Source organism: Vulpes lagopus, chromosome 1, assembly GCF_018345385.1.
Source record: "Vulpes lagopus strain Blue_001 chromosome 1, ASM1834538v1, whole genome shotgun sequence".
Classification (NCBI taxonomy): Eukaryota; Metazoa; Chordata; class Mammalia; order Carnivora; family Canidae; genus Vulpes; species Vulpes lagopus.
Genome location: NC_054824.1, coordinates 171678499 through 171702009, shown reverse-complemented (window position 1 = coordinate 171702009; position 23511 = coordinate 171678499). Strand labels below are relative to the sequence as shown.

At 41.5% G+C, this 23511-nt stretch overlaps 2 protein-coding genes across 4 annotated transcripts in view; one reads left to right on the top strand and one right to left on the bottom strand.

Moving 5' to 3' along the window:
* The window catches only part of STX6 (syntaxin 6), a 53779-nt gene extending 31061 nt beyond the window's left edge, over positions 1-22718 (bottom strand). Inside the window, exons 1-2 of one of the 3 annotated variants that reach the window (XM_041759636.1) lie at positions 22380-22718; positions 1252-1421 (exon numbers count right to left, since the gene is read on the bottom strand). In XM_041759636.1, coding sequence (XP_041615570.1) covers positions 1252-1421; positions 22380-22414 — 205 coding nt within the window. In that variant the 5' untranslated portion in view covers positions 22415-22718. The remainder of the gene's footprint in view (positions 1-1251; positions 1422-22379) is intronic. The other 2 variants (XM_041759643.1, XM_041759652.1) reach the window with 2 other exon arrangements.
* LOC121493626 (40S ribosomal protein S15a-like) lies at positions 15460-16578 on the top strand. The gene has a single exon (XM_041759662.1). The coding sequence runs from the start codon at positions 16201-16203 to the stop codon at positions 16576-16578; it is 378 nt and encodes a 125-aa protein (XP_041615596.1). The 5' UTR covers positions 15460-16200.
* Positions 22719-23511: the final 793 nt, after the last annotated feature.

Here is a 23511-nt window from a genome sequence, read left to right as displayed (position 1 = left end):
CAGTAATAAAGTATTTTTAAATTAAGATATATATATATATATTGTTTTTAGATGAAATACTATTGCACTTAACAAACTACAGTATAGTGTTGACACAACTTTTAATATGCACCAGGAAACCCAAAAAATTCACTTGAATTGCTTTACCACGATACTCAACTTTATTGCTATGGTCTGTAGCCAAACTCTCACTATCTCCAAGGTGTGCATGGATTTGCTAACAGTGCTGCCCCTTTTCTCACAATTTTCTGTGTTCCCAATTTTCTTCTCTTCCCTCCATCTCAAGTATCTCCCTGTACCTGTGCTTCTGATTCTACCCTCTCATTTTGCTCCACTAATTTTTAACAATCTACTTTTTAAATAATTTTAAAAGCATCTAGGATCACTATGATTAACAGAAATATAAAGATTATGCCCTCCACACATCAACTCTATATGAACCTGAAAAGCTGGTTTCCTAGATTGCACTTATAGAGAGAACAAGAGAGAATTGAGAAATGCAACTGGCAGATCTTCAAAATTTGTGATTAACTGGAATTTTTCTAGCTGAAGAAAAACGCTATGGTTCTCTGGTTCATCAGTTAGGTCAGTGGACTTACTGAACACCAACAGCATGACTTAACGTAACAGATCTACTTTTATTAAGTGCAGTTTCATGATACAAAATGCCTCTCTGATGGACAGTGGCATTGTAACATCACTTCTTGAACAGGAAAAAAGTCCACAAAAGGATTTTCTTTTGATTCCTAATTAACAATGTAGGACACTGGTCTGTATTCACGTCTATGTAATAATGACTGCTGACACTCACAGAAGCTCACTGTGTAGCAGGCACCACACTTACCTGCTAACCTTGCAACAACCCTATGAGACAGGTACTACTATTATCCTAACTTTCTACCAAGGAGGAAACTGAAGCGGAGAGCAACGTGCCCAGAGTCATACAGTCAGTAACTGGTGTCGCCAGGACTTGAACACACAGTCTGACTTCAGGGTCCGAGCTTATAACCACTGCACTATATAATGTCTTCACACTGCCGGATTTATCACACACCATAGATGAATGTGGCCCCTATGCCTTTGTTTACTAGGCAATTATTTCAAGTGTGGCATGATACAAATAACAGCAACATCAATCAATTATAAAAGGAAATATCTAATTGATGTACTTGAGACATCTTGAGAAAAACTTGTTCACTTGTAAACTTGTTCTGTTTATCCCAAAGGCATAGGCACCATAGAAAAGGATATTGATGGTCTCATCAAGGTCCTCCAAATCCCATTCTATGCTCCGGAGATTGTTTCTCAGCTCATTAGTGGTCCAGTCGATTTCTTCCCTCGTTGCTGTGGAGGGATCTTGGAGGAGCTCTGTCCATCTCTGAAATAATCCCTGGGCAGTGTTGACTGCTTTCTGTACCTCTCTGTAATCAAGGTGAAGGGAAAGGACAGAAATCACAGACAACATGTTCCATGAACAAGTCAACTACTGCCTGACATAAGTTAACACTTATGATCACATACCATATTCAGCAACTACCATTCCCAAAAGTGTTTTCTGAGCTTTAGAGAAAGCTCCTCCCGGACAAATATCAAAGTTCAACCCTTTAAAAATAACTGTATTATATTCTAAACTGATCTTGGAATAAAATAGTCATTATTTAAGTAGCTATTTCAAATTTATTTCAGAAGGACAAAATTTAATTTTTCTCTCAACAGACTATACTTAAAAAGTCACATAAGAAGCAATCCTACAAATTAACTGAAGTGCCACATTAACATTAACATATGCTGCCATTTGGTGTGATAGTAATTTATGTTCATATGAACAAATCCTAACACAGCTTTCCTTTTCTTGGGGAGTGAGGGGTGGTGTGGGTGAAAAGGATAGAAGAAGGGCTACTTATGTAGCTAGTCTTTCAGAAGGGAAGTATTTTATTTTATTATTATTTTTTTAATAATAAATTTATTTTTTATTGGCGTTCAATTTGCCAACATACAGAATAACACCCAGTGCTCATCCCGTCAAGTGCCCCCCTCAGTGCCCGCCACCCAGTCACCCCCACCCCCCACCCTCCTCCCCTTCCACCACTCCTAGTTCGTTTCTCAGAGTTAGGAGTCTTCCATGTTCTGTCTCCCTTTCTGATATTTCCTACCCACTTCTTCTCCCTTCCCCTCTATTCCCTTTCACTATTATTTATATTCAAATAAATGAGACCATATAATGTTTGTCCTTCTCTGATTGACTTATTTCACTCAGCATAATACCCTCCAGTTCCATCCACGTTGAAGCAAATGGTGGGTATTTGTCATTTCTAATGGCTGAGTAATATTCCATTGTATACGTAAACCACATCTTCTTTATCAGAAGGGAAGTATTTTAATCTGAGACTTAATTTTTTCTTAATTCCAGTATAGTTAACATACAGTATTAGGTGAGTTTCAGCTATACAATACAGTGATTCAAAAATTTCATACATTACTCAGTGCTCATCATGGTAAATATACTCCTAATCCCCATCACCTTTTTCACCCATCCCCCCATTTACCTCCCCTCTGGTGACCATCAGTTTGTTCTCCATAGTTAATGAGTCTGTTTCTTGATTTGTCTTTTTCTCCGCTGCCCATTTGTTTTGTTTCGTAAATTCCACATATGAGTGAAATCGTATGGTATTTGTCTTTCTCTCACTGACTTATTTCACTTAGCATTATATCCACTAGCTCTATTCATGTTGTTCTCCAAATGACAAGATTTCATTTCTTTTTTGGCTACATAATATTTCATTGTGGGTATATGTATATATATATGTATATGTATACACACACCACATCTTCTTTACCCATTCATCTATCAATGGATACTTGGGCTGCTTCTGTATCTTGGTTATTGTAAATAATGCTACAATAAACATAAGGGTACATGTAACCCTTTAAATTACTGTATTTGTATTTTTTTAGTAAATATCTAGTAGTGCAATTCCTGGGTGGTTGGATAGTCCTACTTTTGAGGAACTGCTATACTGTTTTCCACGGTGGCTACACCAATTTGCACTCCCACCAGCAGTGCATGAGGGTTCATATTTCTTTGCATCCTCGCTAACACTTGTTTCTTGCCTTTTTGGTTTTAGCCATTCTGACAGGTGTGAGGTAATACCTCATTGTAGTTTTGATTTGCATTTCCCTGATGATGAGTGATGTTGAACATCTTTTCATGTGTCCCTTGGCCATCCATATGTCTTCTTTGGAGAAACGCCTGCTCATGTCTTCTGCTCATTTTTAATTGGTTTTTGGGGGGTGTTGAGCTTTATCAATCTTTTATATATTTTGGACACTAACCCTTTATCAGATATGTCATTTGTAAATATCTTTTCCCATTCAGCAGCTTGTCTTTAATTTGAGACATTTTTAAATCCAAAATCTCACTAGAAGATTTTCTAATATTATAGCTTTAAACATATATAAGTATACAACATACATATAGCAAATGAGTGTGTTTCTGGCTTAGAAAAATTAAACTAGGCCATTAAATGGTATGATTGAGAATGCTTTCAAATTAGATATAGCCACAAGGTTTTAAAAATTTTCTCCATTTCCATTCTCAAGGCTTGGGAGAATATTGCCAAAATGTCTATACTACCCAAAGCAACCTACACATTAAGTGGTATCCCTAACAAACTACCAACAGTATTTTTCAGAGATAGAACAAACAATCCTAAAATGTATATGGAACCACAAAAGAGCCCACATAGCCAAAGCAATCTTGAAAAAGCAAAACAGGGGCACCTGGGTGTTGCTCAGTCCTTGAGTATCTGCCTTTGTCTCAAGTGATCCAGGCCGGGGTCCTGGGATCAATTCCCCCCCAACCCCTCCCCCCACACACATAGGGCTCCCTATAGGGAGCCTGCTTCTCCCTCTGCCTAAGTCTCTGCCTCTCTCTGTGACCCTCATGAATAAATAAGTAAAATCTTTAAAAGAAAAAAGAAAAAGCCAGAGGCCTCACAATTCTGGACTTCAAGCTATATTACAAAGCTGTAGCTATCAACAGAAAAAATATGATACTGGCACAAAAACAGACACAGAGATCAATGGAACAGATAGAAAACCCAGAATGGACCCACAAGTATATGGTCAACTAATCTTTGACAAAGCAGGAAAGAATATCCAATGGGAAAAAAGACAGTCTCTTCCACAAATGGTGTTGGGAAAACTGGACAGCAACATGCAGAAGAATGAAACTGGGCCACTTTCTTACACTATACACAAAAACAAATTCAAAATGGATAAAAGACCTAAATGCGAGAGAGAAAATCATCATAATCCTAGAGAACACAGGCAGCAACCTCTTTGATATTGGCCACAGCAACTTCTTACTAGGTATGTCTCCTGAGGCAAGAGAAGCAAAAACAAACTACTGGGACTTCATCAAAATAAAAAGTTTCTGCAAAGCTAAGGAAACAATTAACAAAACTAAAAAGCAACCTTCAGAATGGGAGGAGATATTTGCAAGTGACATATCTGATAAAGGGTTAGTATGCAAAATCCATAAAGAACCTAACAAACTCAATACCTAAAAAACAAATAATCCCATTAAGAAATGGGCAGAAGACATGAATAGACATTTTCCAGAGAAGACATACAGATGGCCAACAGACACATGAAAAGATGCTCAACATCACTCATCATCAAGAAAACACCTCAAAATTACAAGGAGATATCACCTCACACCAGCCAAAATGACTAAAATTAACAACACAGGAAACAATAGATGTTGGCGAGGATGTGGAGAAACGGGAACCCTCATCCTCTGTTGGCAGGAATGCAAACTGGTGCAGCCAATCTGGAAACAGTATGGAGGTTCCTCAAAAAAGTTAAAAATACAACTACCCTAAAATCCAGCAATGACACTACTAGGTATTTACCCAAAGGATACAAAAATACTAATTTGAAGGGTTACATGCACCCTGATGTTTATAGCAACATTATCAACAATATGCAAATTATGGAAAAAGCCCAAGTGTCCATCAACTGATGAATGGATAAAGAAGATACACAGATACACATACAGAGGAATAATACTCAACCATAAAAAGAATGAAATCTGTCATTTGACTTGAATGGAGTTAGAGAGTGTTACGCTAAGCAAAGTTAGAAAAAGACAAATACTGTATGATTTCATTCATATGTGGAATTTAAGAAACAAAAAAAAAAAAGGAACATGGGTTGATGGGGAAGAGAGGAAAACCAAGAAGCAGACTCTTAACTGTAGAGAACACACTGATGGTTACCAGTGGGGAGATGGGGGAGGAGAGATTTGGGTTGAACAGGTGATGGGATGAAGGACACTTGTCCTGATGAGCACCCAGTGATGTAGAGAAGTGTTGAATCATTCGATTCTATACCTAAAACTAGTATTACACTGTAGGTTAACTGAAATTTAAATTAAAACTCGGAAAAAGAAATAAAAGTGAGATTAAAAAAAAAAAAAAAAGACCAACCACTCTTGAGGTAGCATTCTATATTGGCGTAGTGAGAATGACACTGTAACTTTTTGAAAGTGCAAATAAAGATAGACACAGAAGAGAAAAAAAAAATCTGGCCTTCTAACAATGGGTCTATAGCCACAATTTAAATGTTATAATTGAATACTACTGCATATAAAAGCCAAAAAGGAATCATTTTGTAACCATATGGTCTCTTGTGTACAAAGATAATCTTCATGCACCTAAACTAAGAGATCTGCTTTGATCCTTCAATGATTTCTTAACCACTTCTGGGTGTTCACTTCAGGTGTTTGCTGCCTATAGCTTTAAGACAGAAACTGCATGCATCCTATTCCCTCTGACAGTTTAAGTACCAAAAGATAAAGCAGTGACAAGATGAAGAAAGGTGCCTTACAAGAATATTTCAGTTTAAGAATACTCATGAGAGCTAAAAGTTGAGTGTTAAATAGAGAATACAGCTCTTGGGCCAGGCTTAATATCTCATTGAGCTATGTGGCCAACAGTGACATCTCTCCAGGTCTCTTCAACACCTGGTTTGTGGGTTAGCAGAGTCCTCTCATTGTTCCTCCCATCTCAGCCTTATACTTTCAGTGCTAATGAGAAACTATTTAATAGAAAAAGGGGAAGGACGAAGTGTTTTTACTTTCTAGTAAGGTTTCTGGTTGATTTGGTGGAGAAAGAGGTACGTATCTTCCCATAGTACGAGGTACTTGGTTTATTTGTAAGAGTGGAAGAGAGTTAGAGGTATCTATAATGATATCTCATCTTGAAGAATTTAAGAATAAGCAATTCTGTAAGGTAAATATAAATTCCTTTTTGAGAACTAGAAGCCTTAAACCAAAGAAGCCTCAGGCCAGGGCATACCACATGCTCCACCACCAGAACACAGCCATGATGCTGGAATTAAATTCTCTTAAGTAGCAATCCATACCTTTGTTTGATCTCAGGGCTCCTTTGGACCCTTCAAAATTAATGAAGACCCCAAAGAACTTAGATTGATGTGGGCTACTTATCTATCGCCATTTACCATATTAGAAACTCAAACAGTCATTTAAAAAAAGTATTGATCAAGTAATCAAATATAATGAGCCTGCTACATGTTAATGTTTTTGCAAAAAAAACAAATTTCTAAAACAAAAAAAAATACAGTTTTTCACGTTTGCAGATCTCTTTAATATCTGGTTTAATAGAAGACAGCGGATTCTCATATCTCCTTCTATGTTCAGTCTGTTGATATGTTTTGTTGAAATATATGAGGGAAATCCAGCCTCATATAGATAGACAGATGGAAAACAGAGGAGTGTTTTAATAGCCTTTTTAGATAATTGTGGATATTCCTTTTTGGCGCTGTACCAAAACTCAACAAAGTGGCAGTTTCTTAAAGGTTAGTTGCAATGTGGAACATGAAACTGTATCAGAGACTTTTTGAACCCTTCATGCATTATAATCCATTGCCCTACCTGGTATTTTGAATGGATCTTTTACCTACCCATGTTTGACTTTATCACATGTACTGGTCTGGTCATCTGGAAAGTATTAGTTTACTCAGTATCACACAGGTCTCGCAAATGCCATTTTCACTACACAATATCCAAAATCATGTAATATCTCCACCAAGCTCATCAGAAAAACTTAACTATTGGGCAACCCTGTTGGGACCCTTCTCACTTCTGAGAGCTTTCTCTATATCTCTACTTAATAAACTTCTGTCCAAAAAAAAAAAAAAAAAAAAAACCTTAACTATTGAGAACCTGTAAAATGATAGTTCATAGAAGCTTTCCAAAATTCTATTTTTTAAAAAAGTTCTTAATTTTATCACCAGCCAAAAAACTGTCAATTGTTTTCCATTAAGTGACAGGTTCACTTTATTCATTTTTGAGAAAATATCTCAACTACTTTTTAGATAATGTTGAAATTTGAGAACATATGTAAGTCTCAATAACCAGTTTGCCAGGCATTCTTTCATGTAAAAATGAGAATCTGTGGAGAAAAAAAAAAAAAAAAAAAAAGAGCTATTTCAGCTAGCAACTCAATCACAAATTGCTTTTCTTGGAGACAGCCATCTTATTTCACAATATAGCTTTGGCAAACTCTCATCTTGTCATGCAGAATAGTAAAATGTGTACTAAGGCTGGGAGAAAATATTTATGAATTAAATAACTGATCAGTGTCTTTTATCTAGAATATAATTTTTTTAAAACTCTCAAAACTTAACAAGAAAACAAATCCAATTAAGAAATGGGGCGGGGGGGGGGGGGGTGTGGAGGAAACGGGCAAAAGATGTGAACAGTCGCTTCACCAAAGATGACATACAGGTGACAGCTAAGCACACAAGATGTTCATTACCATTAGTTATCAGAAAAAATGCAAATTAAATCCACAATGAGATACTACGACAAACTTAAAATGGCTTAAAACAAACAACTGACGATGCCAAAGTACTGTCCAGATGGCGGACTAAGTGGAACTCCCATGCATTTCCAGTGGCAATGCAAAATGGCACAGCCACTTTGGAAAATAATGTAGCTCTTTCTTAAACATATGCTTACCATATGACCCAACAATCTCACTTCTAGGTGACATAAAAACTTATGTTCACACAATCACCTGCAAATTCTTAGAGTAGCTTTAGTCATAATCACCAAAAACTGAAAACTACCACCCCTCAAGCAATAGTGACTCACCTGACAAGACCCTCCCCACAGCCCAGACCACCCAGACCAGTTTAAGCATAACCCCTCACTCAAGCCCACACAGATTGGACCATGGAGGGACCTCTAGATTAACCGGCAACTACCTTACCTCACTGTAACTTAAAATCTCTACCCAAGGGGGAGCACAAGCCTCATTTACATAACATACAGTATACGCAGGGGCACGTTTCCTTAAGGCACATGCTTGGCCTTCCACCCACCTCTACATAGGATGACAAGGCTCCCCTTTTTAAACATTCATCCTAATCCTACATAAAAGGAACCCACCCATGCTTGCTCCAGGTGTCACAGCTTTGGAAGTTATTCCCCATGATCCCCTTATTTGCTGCAAATAGTTTCCTTTGTGCGACAACTTGCCTGGTGTCATATTTTTTTTCATTTTATTTTACTTAAATTCAATTCATTAACATATAGTTTATCATCAGTTTCAGAGGTAGAGTTCAGTGATTCATCAGTTGTATATAACACCTAGTGCTCATGACATCACCTGGGATAGTTTTAATCTGTGACTCACCAAGGAGCAAATTCACGTTAGTTTGGTTACAGAGGGACATAGAGAAACTTTTAGGGGGGATGGATCTGTCCTATATGTTATTCATGGAGGTGGTGGTTCACACGACTGTATCCATTTGTCGAATTTTGAAGAACTGTACGCTAAAAATTAGGGTCAATCTTATTGCAGGTAAATTATAACTTAATAAAACTGAAAGTATCTTTGAGAACCAAGATATGATATGATTAATAATTTTTACTGTTTCATGAAGAACAGTTTTTGTGGGGTTTTTTTTTAATTTCATTTCTTTATTCATGAGAGACACACAGAGAGAGGTAGAGACACAGGCAAAGGGAGAAGCAGGCTTCATGCAGGGTGCCTGACGTGGGACTCGATCCTGGGTCTCCAGGACCACCACCTGGGCCGAAGATGGTGCTAAACCACTGAGCCACCTGGGCTGCCCCAGTTTTTGTTTTTTTAAAGACTTTATTTATTCATGAGAGACACAGAGAGAAAGAGAGGCAGAGACACAGGCAGAGAGAGAAGCAGGCTCCATGGAGGGAGCCTGATATGGGACTCGATCCCAGGACTCCAGGATCACACCCTGCGCCAAAGGCAAATGCTTTAACTGCTGAGCCACCCAGGCATCCCATGAAGAACAGTTTTAAGGAAATATGCCTTTTTTTCCCTTTTTCACTGCGAGGGAGGAGCACAGTGACTACCAGTACAGTTTGGTGCCACTACCCTGACCTAGACTAAGGCACCGGCAGTTTTACCTGCCACAGCTTTCTGCATCATTGGTATAAATGTCAGCACGGTGAAAAAGTAAACATCTGAGTTATTATGAAAAGTGTTTTAAGCTAAGGGCTCCTCTGTGAAAGGGTCGAGAACCCCTTGAGATCCAAGGACCACACTTTCATAGTTCATAACCACAACTCCTAAGACACTGATAATCAGATGTGAGGGGGAGGGTGGCACATGGATGGGTCCAGTTCTAACAGCACAGAGTGAAATCAAGCATGTTATGAAGAAGACATCAAAGAAATGGCAGGAATCAGAAAAACGCCACAAAGCAATCCCAGAATAATATTCAACATCCCACAGCCTTGGCCACTGACCTGGCTTATTCCACTCCCAATCTCCCAAACCACTAAAGAGGTTTCATCTTTAGTTTTCAGTTAGTGGCCCAGATATAAGAAAGGTAAAGCAGTCATTATTTTGCAACTTTCTTTTTTTTAAAAAATTACTCATTCTTTATTATTTTCCATTTCTAAGACAAACGTTTCAAGGAATTACAAAGGTGGGAACTATCAGCAATGGTTCAAATCTAGAAAAGCCAAAACCTGCAGTGTGTCAAGGAATCCTATTTTAGCAAGCAGCTCGTGGGGTCCCTCAAAGTTAAAACATTTCCCAACTGCACTACAGCTTAGGGCTAGCCTGGAAAAGAAGGCATGAAAGGAGAGTAGAAAACAACATGTGTCACAAATCCTTTTTTAAGCCAAATATTAATGGTAACCAGAATTTTCTAGAGAACCTGGGATTTTTTTTGTATATTTTTTATTGGAGTTTGATATGCCAACATATAGCATACCACCCAGTGCTCATCCCACCAAGTGGCCTCCTCAGTGCCTGTCACCCAGTCACCCCATCCCCCCAACCACCTCCCTGTCCACCACCCCTTGTTCGTTTCCCAGAGTTAGGAGTCTCCCATGATCTGTCACCCTCACTGATATTTCCCCACTCATTTTCTCTCATTTCCCCTTTATTCCCTTTCACTATTTTTTATATTCCCCAAATGAATGAGACCATATAATGTGTGTCCTTCTCCGACTGACTTACTTCACTCAGCATAATACCCTCCAGTTCCATCCAGACCGAAGCAAATGGTGGGTATTCGTCATTCCTAATGGCTGAGTAATATTCCATTGCATATATAGACCACATCTTCTTTATCCATTCATCTTTTGATGGACACCGAGGCTCCTTCCACAGTTTGGCTACTGTGGACATTGCTGCTATAAACATCGGGGTGCAGGTGTCCCAGCATTTCACTGCATCTGTATAGTAGGGGTAAATCCTCAGCAGTGCAATTGCTGGGTCGTAGGGCAGTTCTATTATTAACTCTTTGAGGAACCTCCACACAGTTTTCCAGAGTGGCTGCACCAGTTCACGTTCCCACCAACAGTGCAACAGAGTTCCCCTCTCTCCACATCCTCTCCAACATTTGTTGTTTCCTGAATGTTAATTTTCACCATTCTCACTGGTGTGAGGTGGTATCTCACTGTGAGAACCTGGGATTTCTGATCACTTTCAAGAGCCACAAGACACAACTAATAATGTGTGAAAACTCTAGTGATATAACTTCCTCAATTAGGAAGCATTTGTAAATATCTGAAACTAAGTATCTGCAATCATTAGGCATTCCAGATTGATCAATTAACAGGACAGAGGAAAACAACAATAAAAAGAGGAGTATGGGGCAGCCAGGTGGCACAGCGGTTTAGCGCCACCTGCAGCCCAGGGCGTGATCCTGGAGACCCTGGATCGAGTCCCATGTCAGGCTCTCTGTATGATGCCTGCTTCTCCCTCTGCCTGTGTCTCTGCCTCTCTCTGTGTCTCTCTGAATAAATAAAATCTTAAAAAAAAAAAAGAGGAGTATGTAACAGTATCATCTGTTTCAGATTCGTGAGGATTTTATTTATTTATTCCTGAGAGACACACAAGAGAGAGGCAGAAACATAGGTAGAGGGAGACAGGGAGCCTGATTCGGAACTCGATCCCAGGACCCTGGGATCACGACCTGAGCCAAAGGCAGATGCACAGCCACTTAGCCACCCAGACGCCTCCTGTGAGGGTTTTAACAAAGGGAAGAAGAGCCCACTGAATTTTCTTCAGACTGCTTTCTCAGGAAGGGCAAAGGAGTAGCTACTTTAAAAAGTGGCTAGTTAGGCACTCCCCACACACACGGCCCATGTGAGCACAGCACCCCGTGAGGAGCACAGCACCCGGACCAGATGGCTACAGCTGCTGACTCCTTAGGCAACAGAGATCCACTTTTCTCTATAGTCTCCAGAAAGGTCAAAATCACAAAACACGGCTTTCTTTCTCCGTGAAGTCTGGATTACCTATTTGAGGTTTTTCTTTCAACTATGTGAAGGGGATGACTTAAGTCTGACACCCAGAACTTTCCATGATGGGCCAGGTATACCTTGAATTTTTGGAGCTCTTTGGCTTAGCAAACTCCATGGTTAATAACGAGCAGCTCATCAACAGCTCTGGAAATCCTGTCTGGCCCCATACACCAAAAACTTGCTAATTACTTTCCTAGGAAGTATGGGTTTAGCTCCTGACCCAGAAAAGGTCCCCACAATAGTCAAACAGATTTTCTGCTGCCCATCTGTTGCAGATGTTTCCAAAGTCAGTTCTGTATTACACAGTTCATGGGCAACTAGTGTCATAGTGTTAGAAAATGCTAGAGCTAAAGCTCTTCTGCCTTGCTGTCCACCAAACGGTTGATCGAAATTAAGGGAGCTGTTATATCCTCACGGATTAAACTCCATGAACGCCAGAATGAAGGTCCTTCACTGTAGCCTGCCTCAATGCCCAGGGAACTGTCAAAACCAACTGTCAAAAGTGAAAACACAGTCCACATCTTTGAAGAATGTATCTTTTGGGCAAAAATGAAGTCATCAAAGCTTTTAAAATCAGATTCTTCCACTCATTATAAATAAAAAGTTGACACTGTCAGGACTAACCTAGTTTGTTTCGGAAGCGAGCCAAACACTAACCCTGTCATTGCTAGCCAAGTCTCTCGCAGACAACATTCTAGTCTGTTCCACCATGGAGAAGGGCCCAACATCCCAACCAACCTCAAGGGCTGAGGGCATTACATCTAGATATCCACAAAAATCAGTTTTCTTATCTAGATCTCACCAAGTTTCTCAATAAAGTTGGAGAATGGAGTATCTCAGCCATTAGGGAGATTTGGTTTCACAGAATCTGCTTTTGGTTATGCCAACAAGTTGCCGGATAACTGTAGCTGCAACCCCCATCAGCCTTCTGATTTCTTTCTTCTTTGATCTTGCTGATAAGACTGAATTGGCATCTGTTCCAGTTACTGTGGTTGTATAACGAGCACCCCAAAATTCAGTGGTGTAAAACAAACATTTATTATGCTCACGGATTCTGTGGGTCAGGAAATCATGCCAAATATAGAAGTGATGCCTGGTCCCTGCTGCACAGTGTGGCTGCAAGAACATAGGCTCCTTGGTAATATCTTCTGTGTCTATGTCTCTTCACGTGCTCTCCCTAGCACAGTCGCTTTGGGATAGCTGGACTTCTTACATGTTCGCTCAGGACACCCCAGCCTTGTGTCCTGAGTCAGAAAGATGCAGGTGGACGCTGTACTGCCTCTCTTCTAGGATTTGAGCTTTGGGAGTCAAGCAGTGGTATTTCCGCTTCATTCTGTCAGGTGAGGCAGTTACAAAGGTCTGCCCGGGTTCCAGGGAAAGGGACTAAGATTGCAGCTTGATAGAAGAATGCCAGTTTCACAACTTAAGAAAAGCAAATGGGGCAGGATATATACTGGGGTGGTCACCTTTGGAAAAATACAATCTGCCACAATATCAGTATCTGGGGCAGTGCTCATTCTGCATGACTCTTTACAGAGAGGTTCCTATTTCATCAATATACTGAGAGGCTAGGAAAGGCAGATGGTTTCCATTCTAGTAATGAATCCTGGAAAACCCAGTCTCTGTGAGCCTCTGCAACCATATCCCCCACCACCACCCCTCCCGCTGCCACTGGCCCCATATCCTACCAACCTCACTCCACTACCAATCTCTCATGCTAGGTAAGGGAGGAGCTCTTGACTTCTTGATTTCCATACTCACATCTTTTGTATTTAAGGGGAAACACACACACACTTTCACTTGACCTCACTGTCATTTCCAAACTCAACTGCACTGTGACACCTTTTGCAATTACTCTTGTGGGGTAAAAACTGTCTCTACTTAGTTATCTACAGTTTCATACAATTTTGACCTCAATTTGCGGCTGCTTCCACAACTCCCCTGGGACAGGACTTCTACTACCGATGGCATGGTAGGTCAAAGTCACGATGAGCTTGAACTCATGCTCACTTTCAATGTACTTGCCACTACAGCCTTCTAGCCTTCTATCTGTCTGCTTGAAATTCTCACTTCCTTTGTTTTTGTGTCATTGTGTTCTTCTGGTTTCTACCAGTTTTCTCTTTCTTCTTCCTCTGCTTGGTCCTCCTGTTTCTCAGCACTTTTTATAGCTACTAGGTGCATATCAATACTCAGGTTCAAAAGATCCCTTTCAGCTGAAGATTTCCCAATTGCTTTATCAACCCTAGCCACTCACACAGGATTAACTCCTATATTTTCAGTTGCCTAGAAGACATTCCATTTGCCTAAAACCAAACTGATCCTATCCTGCCTACAGAAAAAACAAAAAACAAAACCAAAAAAACTAAATCAAACCATAACAAACAAAAAAAGCAAGTATTCAAACAAAAAAGGTAAAATAGAAAAAAAAAAAAAAAAAACCCTGCTTCCTTCTCTAGCTTCCTGTTGTCAGTCAACAGTGCCTCTATCTTCCAAGATTTGAAACTTGTCTAGACACTCTTCCTCTTAAACTTCTCACCTAAGCCCAATCACTGGATTTTAGATATGGAAGGAACTTTCAAAATATCTAGTTCTGCACTTGTTGAACAAGCAGGAGAACTGGGGCTCAGACATCTTGGCTGTTTGCCTCAAATGCTTCTGACCCTGACTATGAGGTGCCTTCTAGTACCAAGACCTATCCAAGCCCATCTTTGCTAAGCCTCCAGACAAATCTACTTCCTTTGTGGAATTAGAAGATCAGGGTTTGAGCCCTTAACAGTTGTTTGCCCACAGGTGAGTAAACAGTAACTGCTAGTTAAAACTGCCTCCTGATTAAGAACTTACAATAGGAAACAGAGTACATTTAAACTCAACTGGGTAAGTTCTCTCGCCCCCTCACCCCTGCAAACTGGCCGACTTTAATATTCAACCTGATTTCTCATGAAAACAAAATCTGTGTCAGTTGGCAGGTCTCCTGCCTGTCCTCCCTTTTCTGGTTCCTGGCTCTAGACTTCTGCTCGCTGCTTCCCCAGCCAAGAGTCCCTACATCTCTGCAAATGAACAGCAGACATTTCTTCTAAGGGCTAGAATGAGCCCCTATACTTGCTTCACTAAAATGTCCTTGACCAACATTCCCACAGGGGTCTTTCCCTACTTCAGTCTCCTTAACATCTCAACTCTAAAATCTTACACACGATGCATATTGTCTTTCACCTACACTCTGTGTATCTGCATAGTCTTGTCCCACGAGACTACAATGTCAGCCAAATACAGTATTAGACATTCCATAAATTTGTAACACATGTTTGCAAAGTTCTTATCGTGAAACATCTGATTCTGATTTTTAAAAGTAGAATGTGAAATTTGACTTACACTCAATTTTATTAGACTAAAATTACCTTGCAAACAAGAGACTTCTTTTTCACTGATTATACCAATAAACAGTTTTCTCGACATTGTGAATACAATGCACGCTGCCTGCCTTCAAGGAACTCATAATCTAGAGTTAAAAAGGCTGCACATATGGACAAGTATTGGTTAGAGAATACAACATAATATATACCATATTGCTCATCTGCTTACTTATGCCATTACTTCAACATTGATCCACAGCCAAGAACCTGGAAATTATCCTTATTCAGGCATACAAAGCCTCCAAAACAACAAAATATTAAAAAGCCACAACATTCATGCCTTTTACCTACAGGAGAGGCTCACTGGGTACCAACAGACCCTAATATCCCAATGCTTCATTTTGTGGTTTTCTTGGCCGGTTCGATTAGAAGTTGCAAATTCTAAAAGGCTGCCAACAAGAGAGGGAAAAATACAGAACCCAAAACTCAAAATGGATTCACTCATCAAACAAGCACTGCATGAGTCCCTACTAAATACAAAGATGGAAATAACAGAATTCAAATATGGTATTTTTTTCACCTCATATATTAGTAAAGATTTCTAAAAATAAGCCCAGTATTATTAAGAGATCAGAGGAAATAGATGGGGTGGGGGAGACAGTGGAGATAGCAGTGGATTCTGGAGGGCAATCTGGTAATACGCCTCAGAAGCTTTGAAAATGTGCTTATGCTCCATATTAGTAATTCTGCTACAAGGATACAGGCTATGGAAATAAACAGAAGCAGCAATAAAGACCTGTCAGGCATTCATTCTCCTTGCCACTGTATTTGTAATTGTGAAAAATTAGAATCATAACTGTCGTCCTAGGCTGTAATTTATATTACAATTATATGACAAAATACAATGAGGTCATTAAAAGCCCACTCCACTGAAGACATTTTAAGGATATAAAAAAATACAGATGGCCCTCCCATCCTCTTTCCGCCATTTTTCTGTGCTGCCATAATGTGCACATGAATGTCCTAGCAGATGCTCTGAAGAGCATTAACGATGCTGAAAAGAGAGGCAAACGCCAGGTTCTTATTATTAGGCCATGCTCCAAAGTCATTGTCTGGTTCCTAACTGTGATGATGAAGGATGGTTACACTGGCAAATTTGAAATCACTGATGATCACAGAGCTGGGAAAATTATTGTGAACCTCATAGGCAGGTTAAACAGGTGTGGAGTGATCAGCCCTGGATGTGATGTACAACTCAAAGATCTAGAAAAACGGCAGAAGAATTTGTTCCCATCCTACCAGTTTGGTTTCATTGTACTGACAACCTCAGCGGATATCATGGACCATCAAGAAGCAAGACAAAAACACACAGGAAGGAAAATCCTGGGATAACTTTATCTAGGGATGTAATACATACATGCAAATAAAATGCCTCAATGGAAAAAAAAACAGATAAAAAGATTATACCCAATTTCCAAAATAATTATTCAATAATAATACACACAAATATAAATCCTGGCTTTTCCACTTATAAGCTTATAAGCCTGAAGTTTTGTTGTTGTTGTTTTTACTGTTTCTTTCTCTTCATTTGGAAAATGATAGTAGTACTAGTACTTACTTCATAAGGATTAAAAAGATAATTAGGGGGCAGCCCCAGAGGTTTAGTGCCTTCAGCCTGGGGTGTGATCCTGGAGACCCAGAATCGAGTCCCACATCAGGCTCCCTGCATGGAGCCTGGTTCTCCCTCTGCCTGTGTCTCGGCCTCTCTCTCTCTGTGTGCTTCTCATGAATAAATAAATAAAATCTTAAAAAAAAAAAAAAGATAATTAGGTTCTTAGCACAGTGCCTGATATATAGTAAGAGATCAAAAACTAATGAAAAGTATTACCTAAAACTATTAATAGAAATAAGGATTAGGGATGCCTGGGTGGCCAAGTGGTTGAGCATCCACCTTTGGCTCAGGGTGTGATCCCAGAGTTCCGGGATCGAGTCCCACCACATCACGCTTCCTGCATGGAGCCTGCTTCTCCCTCTGTCTATGTCTCTGTCTCTCTCTCTGTGTGTCTCTCAATAACAAATAAATAAAATGAAAGAAAGAAAGAAAGAAAGAAAGAAAGAAAGAAAGAAAGAAAGAAAGAAAGAAAGAAAGAAAGAAAGAGAAAGGAAAGGAAAGGAAAGGAAAGAAAGAAAAGAAAAGAATCGAATCAAAATTTTAACAAATTATTTCTGGATGGTCGCATTTCAACACATTTTTATTCTTTTTTATTTTTGTTTCCTAGAGTTTCTGAAATAAGCATATATTAGTTTGACATCATTTTAAATGTTTAAATGTTACTCAAAAATGGTCTTTCCTCTCAGAAAGGACAGTTTATCTGGATGGAAACAAACAAAAGACATTCAAAGGAAAATGTTTATTTTAATATATGCCCCAACTGCTAGGCAATTTACACGCATTAAGTCATTTAATCTTTATTACCAATAAAACGGTATTGTTAAGTCAATTTTGTATATTGCTAAGCCATTTTGTACAAATAGGTTCAACCAGGAGAACTGACAAGTTACACCAAGTAATTGAAAGGTGAGATGCCAATGTTGGGTCAGCCCGATTACCAAAAATCAGTTCTTTCACCAAACTCCACTGCCTCCTGATAAAAAGTCAGATAAAAAGAAAAATTACATCCAGAACCCACTTTTCGTTTCTTATTACCCACCTTTATTCTTACAGAACTGATCACCACCTGACATATCATGTATTTGTTTCCTGTCCCTAAAATGTAAGCTCCATAAGGATGGGATGTTGTCTGTTCACTGCTGTACCCTTAGCTCCCAGCAAACAAAACCAGACACTCAATAAGTATTTAGAATAAAGAATGCTGAATAGAGAAATGACTTGATCATGTCTCTGTGGACACATCTGGTAGCAGTGCAAGGCCTGCTGAAGAAGTTGCTTACAGGAATCCAGGTGGGAGAGAACAAGGACATGAACTAGGGTAGCAGAACCATAACTAGAGAGGGAGAGAAGATTCCAGAAATATCCAAGGGATGGCACTGATAGGATAGGATGACCAAGTAAGTGGACACGGGACTGAACGAGAATGCAGAGTCAGGAGTGGACAGCTGAGAGAAGGAAGGTCTGGCCCAGCATTCGTAGGGAGGTGAGAGAGCAGGGCCAGAGCAACCTGGATGTGCAGAGATAGACAGGGAGTACCGGACACAATGGGAATAATCAAGCTCATCCAGTGAGAACACATGGAGAGGATCTACCAGAGAGGCTACAAGTTAAGGGCAGGCCAGAGGTGATTCAGTAGCGCCTGGAGTTTCAGGGACCTGAGTTCTGGTGTAAATACCACTGTGAATGTCTACACCAGGTGGGGGCCACATGTGCCCTAAGAGCTTAGCTGTCCCATGTGGTGGTGTTCTCCTCTGCTCTGAACAGGACATCGATAGTGTCAAAACCTCACAAAACTAGTCTCAAACATTGAGGCATTAAGAAATGCAGATCCAGACGAAAACAGCTAACTGGTCTGGTCCCCCTTTAAATCTTTCCCTCATACTGATGCATCCAACAGTACTACCAAATCAATATTCCTAAAACTCCCAATTTCATGCCTTTTCCCAGATTTAAAAATCGCCAATGGCTTCTACCTTCTACCCTCTTCTACCTGTACTATGAAGTATTAACCGTGTGAGTAGAATCAGGCAGTTCAAACTGGAATCCTGGGTCTACCACTTATTAGCTGTGTGACCCCAGGCCAATAACTTAACCCCTCTGTGCTCCCTCAGTTCCTCATCTCTAAAATGTGGCTAGTATCCACATTGCAGAGCTGTTCCCATCAAGTGAAAATTTTTATAAAGTGCTTACTTAGCACAAAATGCCTGCATCAGAGTTGCGTCCTTTAAATGTTAGCTATTATTATTACTTCCCCTAAATAAACTTCCTACACCACCTGGGATGCTCTCCTTGATAATTTCTAATACACAATGCTCATCGCAGGGCATTTGCTGGCAATGTGCCCACCCATGAATCACTACTCCTTAACCACCAGCACCACCACCACGAGTATTTATTTAACATTTATGCTGCATATTCAAGGTGTTGGGCTTGAAATACAGGAAAAATAAACAGTCCCAACCCTCAGAGCTCAGAGTCTAATATAATAATGAAAGACAGCCAGAGGAAGAGGTGCAAAAATGTGTTACAAGTGCCAAGGGGAAGCACTTCCTGGAGGCTGGGCAGATGCTTACACTGAATCTTCAAACCTTAGTGGGTGAACCAAGCAGAGTGAGTGTATGTGGAGTAAGAGCACCCAGTACTGTGGTCACAATCACTCAGTCTGACCTTGCTGGAGCTCTGAGCTGTGGGTAGGCAGAGTGGGGGGAGGTCTGGAAGGCTGGATCGTGGTGGTCACGAAGTGCTTGGACTTTATTCTGTATGCAACAGCCAGCCACTAATGTTAAGTAGGGAGCCCCTGCTCGGGTTCTAGAAGAGCTATACCTCTGCTGCCCAAGAGCTATAACTCTGCTGCCCAATGTGGGCCTCACATGTGATGACTGAACGCCTGCAATGCACTGGTGTGACCAAGGAACTACCTTTTAAATTTCAATTAATTTCAACTTAAAAACTGATAAGCATTTCAGTAACTGGAAAATTTTCAAGTACGTTTGGAATGTTTGGGTATGTGAATCTACATTTTCAACTATAAATTTAACGAACTCTAAATATAGGACAAATATTTCTGATGAAAAATTCAGTGTCCAAATTGAGATGGGCTATATGTGTAAAATACACTCCAGATTAGAAAACTTAGTACAAAAGAGTAAAATATCCCACTATAATCTTTATATTAACCACATGCTGAGATATTTTGACTACATTAAAGATGACATTAAAATTAATTTCACCAGTTTCTTTTTACTTTTTTTTAAGTGAGCGCTACACCCAATGTGGGGCTTGAACTCATGCCTCCGAGATCGAGTAGCATGCTCCACTGACTAGGCCATCCAAGTGCCTCTCTTTTTACTTTTTAACCTGGCTACTAGGGAATATAAAATGACATATATGGCCCATATTATATTTTAGACAGCACTAACCCAATATAATCAAGGGCAGATGACTAGAAGTAGACAGACCAATTAAGAGACTCTTTTTAGTAAGAGTCCAGATGAGACACAGGCCTGAGTTATCTCAATTCTACCTATCTTCAAAACCTAATTCAAGACCTATTACTCCTTCTAAAAGCTTTTCCAATGGTAACCATTTCTAATGAGTTGCTTTTCTCAGAACTTCCGGGGCACTTAACCTGTAAGATTCGCTTCAGTGCTTAATTTATCACCTGTCATTTCTACTTAATTTGGGGGGTAAGTTGCTTCTCAGAACCATCAGCTTCTGGGCAAAGGGCCACAACTTAAGCATTTAATCTTTCCCCATTCTGTGATGCATTTTCAATACTTTTAATAAACAGAGGTACACAGTCCCCCAGATACTCTATCACAGTCTGGACACACCCAAGTGGCTAACTTTACCTTTTACAGCAGAAGGTATTGTGAATCCCTTCCTTCAGACACCTTAAGGACATGAGCCAAAAGGATACAAAAGTCAACCAAGAATCCGGGCCAATGTTCTAATACAGCAGTGATATCTAATCAGTGAGCGAGCACTGGGAGACTCAACTGGATACCACCAGGAAAAAAAGACCAAGATGGCAGAGCTTAGCATTTTCAGAGATTTCACTAAAAATCAAACAAACGAAAAATTTCTGATTATCCCTGGCTTCCACTGCCAGAGATAACCTTTGCAACCTAAGCATTAAGAACTTTCATTCAAGGAAAAGACACGCAGCTTTAACATTCAAAAACTAAGCCCTAAACTAATCTAACAACACATTTTCGAGGTAGAGAACCACATATTACTGATCAATCTATGACTCTGCATTTCCCCCATCTACCTTAGGATAAAGAAACCTTTTAGGGAAATGTCATGAAGCATATATTTTATTGTATCATGGATAACAAAGGACTTCACCTACAGAACCATGTAAATTTTCTGAGAAAAAAAAGCCTCAAAAAAAACAAAAAACCCACAAACAACTGGTCAGCTTTTACCACTACAGAAATAGGAAGCTTGAGCAGCAACTAGTTGCAAGCAAAGGGACACTTCGTGGTTATTAGTACCTGGGATCTTCGTAGTTCTCGGATTTTTTCCATGACTGACATTTAAAACATAAAGCTGACAAGTTACAACAGCATGCGAATCCATCTTTTTTGCATTTGCCTAATGGCTCCAAAGATAACAGAATGCAAAGAAAGTTTGTATCTCCAAACAACCGAGCAATCAAAGATGGAGTCAGGACAGCTCATAGGGGGAGGGGGAGGGAGGAAAAAAATAAGTTAAGGCAGTCCTGTTCTGAAAGGCTGGATAAGAAATGGGGGAAACCTGTCAAAGAGCCTGGATGAAATCAGGGAGTTAAAAAAGAAAGCACTCACTTCCTTTAGCACTGTGGGAAAATCCCAGTTGCTAATAGAAAGCTGAGGAAAGTTTAGTTTGGCTGATTTCTTGTTGTTTTCCTTCCAACATCATCGCCGAGTTCGAACGACTGCTTCCCTCCCCTCCTATTACTCAGTACAAACGCCCCCACTGAACTGAGTTGTCTGCCGGAGCCCTGCTCCCCCGCAGCCCAGCCTGCAAACGTGCTCAGACGCCTCTGGGCGTGTTGTGGTCTCTCCGCTCTGCGGGCCGGCGCTCCAAACTCAATGGACAATGGGAGTTCACCCCCCAGCAACGCCAACTACAAAGCTCAGGAGGGCCATTTCCCTTTTCCTGCCCAGATGCTGTTTTCCCTCCTTCGAAGTAGGGCCCCGTGCTCCACTAGAACCCCAGTAAGGGCTGGGACGACTGTCTCCCCCCCCACCTGCAGAGCTGCTGATCCCCTCGAACCCCAAACAAGTTGCATCTCCGTGCACAGCCCTAAAGGCGTCCCCTTGCCCCAGCGGCTTGGCTGGGGGCGCACGGCGGGTTTCACAGTCCAGGTAGGACGGGGAGGGCACGTCTCTGGACGCTTGGTCATGGCCCTGCAAGCTAAGCCGTCCCCATAGCCGCCACTTGTCTCCCCTCCCCCTCCAGCGAGACGCGCGGGGAGGTGCAGGCGGGCAGCACCGCCACCTCTTCCTCCAGCGGAGCCCTCGGGGACACTCACCCTTTCACCACAAAGAAGGGGTCCTCCATGGACATGGCGTCCCGGCCCCCGGCTGCCTCGCGCCTGCTCCGCGCACAGGGCGCCCGCGCCCGCCGAGCCTCCCTCCGCCCACCCCACCGGCCTGCCGCAGCCGCCGGCGCCTCGGCCCCGGGAACCCAGAGCAGCTGCGCGCGCAGGCCGGGGCGCACGGGACCGCCGCGGCTCCAGCGCTCGCTCGGCCCGCACACCGACTCCCCGAACCTGACGCCGGGCCCCGCGCCGGCCCCCTCCCCCGGCTCCTCCCGGCGCGTCTGGCCGGCTTGACCCCGCCCCCGGCACCCGCGGCCGCGGCCAACCACAGACGCCGCCCGCTGCACCACTTCCGCACCCGCGCTCACGTGACCAGCGCCAGCCCCGCCCCCCGTCGGCGGGGCTTGGGCGGTGCGTCACGCAGCCCTGGAGGCGGGGCTTGAGGCGGGTGGGCGTGGTCCCGCGGTCCGGCCCCGCCCCCCCGCCCCCGCCCTGCTCGCCCACTCAGGCTTTGGGGGACCAGCTGCCTGCTCCCTACTGGGGGGGGCAAATTAGGGTTTCAAGCTATGCGCTAGGACCTGATTCGTACTATCCTTTTACCTTTCCTGCACTTTTAACACTTTATTTTGATGACATGTGATTTATAATTTTTTTACGGTATAACTTTTTTTTTTTATTGGAGTTCAATTTGGCAGCATATAGCATAACACCCAGTGCTCATCCCGCCAAGTGCCCCCCTCGTCACCCAGTCACCCCAGCCCCCCCCCCCACCTCCCCTTCCACTACCCCTTGTTCGTTCCCAGAGTTAGGTGTCTCTCATGTTTTGTCACTCTCACTGATTTATAATTAATTCCATCTCGCCCTTGCCATGAAGCTCGCTCATACACCTTATCTGACTCTTGATAATGTTGCACAACTCCTTTATGTAGGTCTTACTATGTGTTCCGCAATGCCCTAATGGGCTGGATGTGCGTTATTTCAATATTCCTGGGGAGAAGGCATTATTTCCAATTTGTAAATCACCAAAGTTCAGAGGTTTCAAGACTTCCTGTGGTCACACACTCTGGGCAGGGCAGAGCCACGGATACTGTGCGCTCTCCACCAGAATGCATGGATTTTCTAA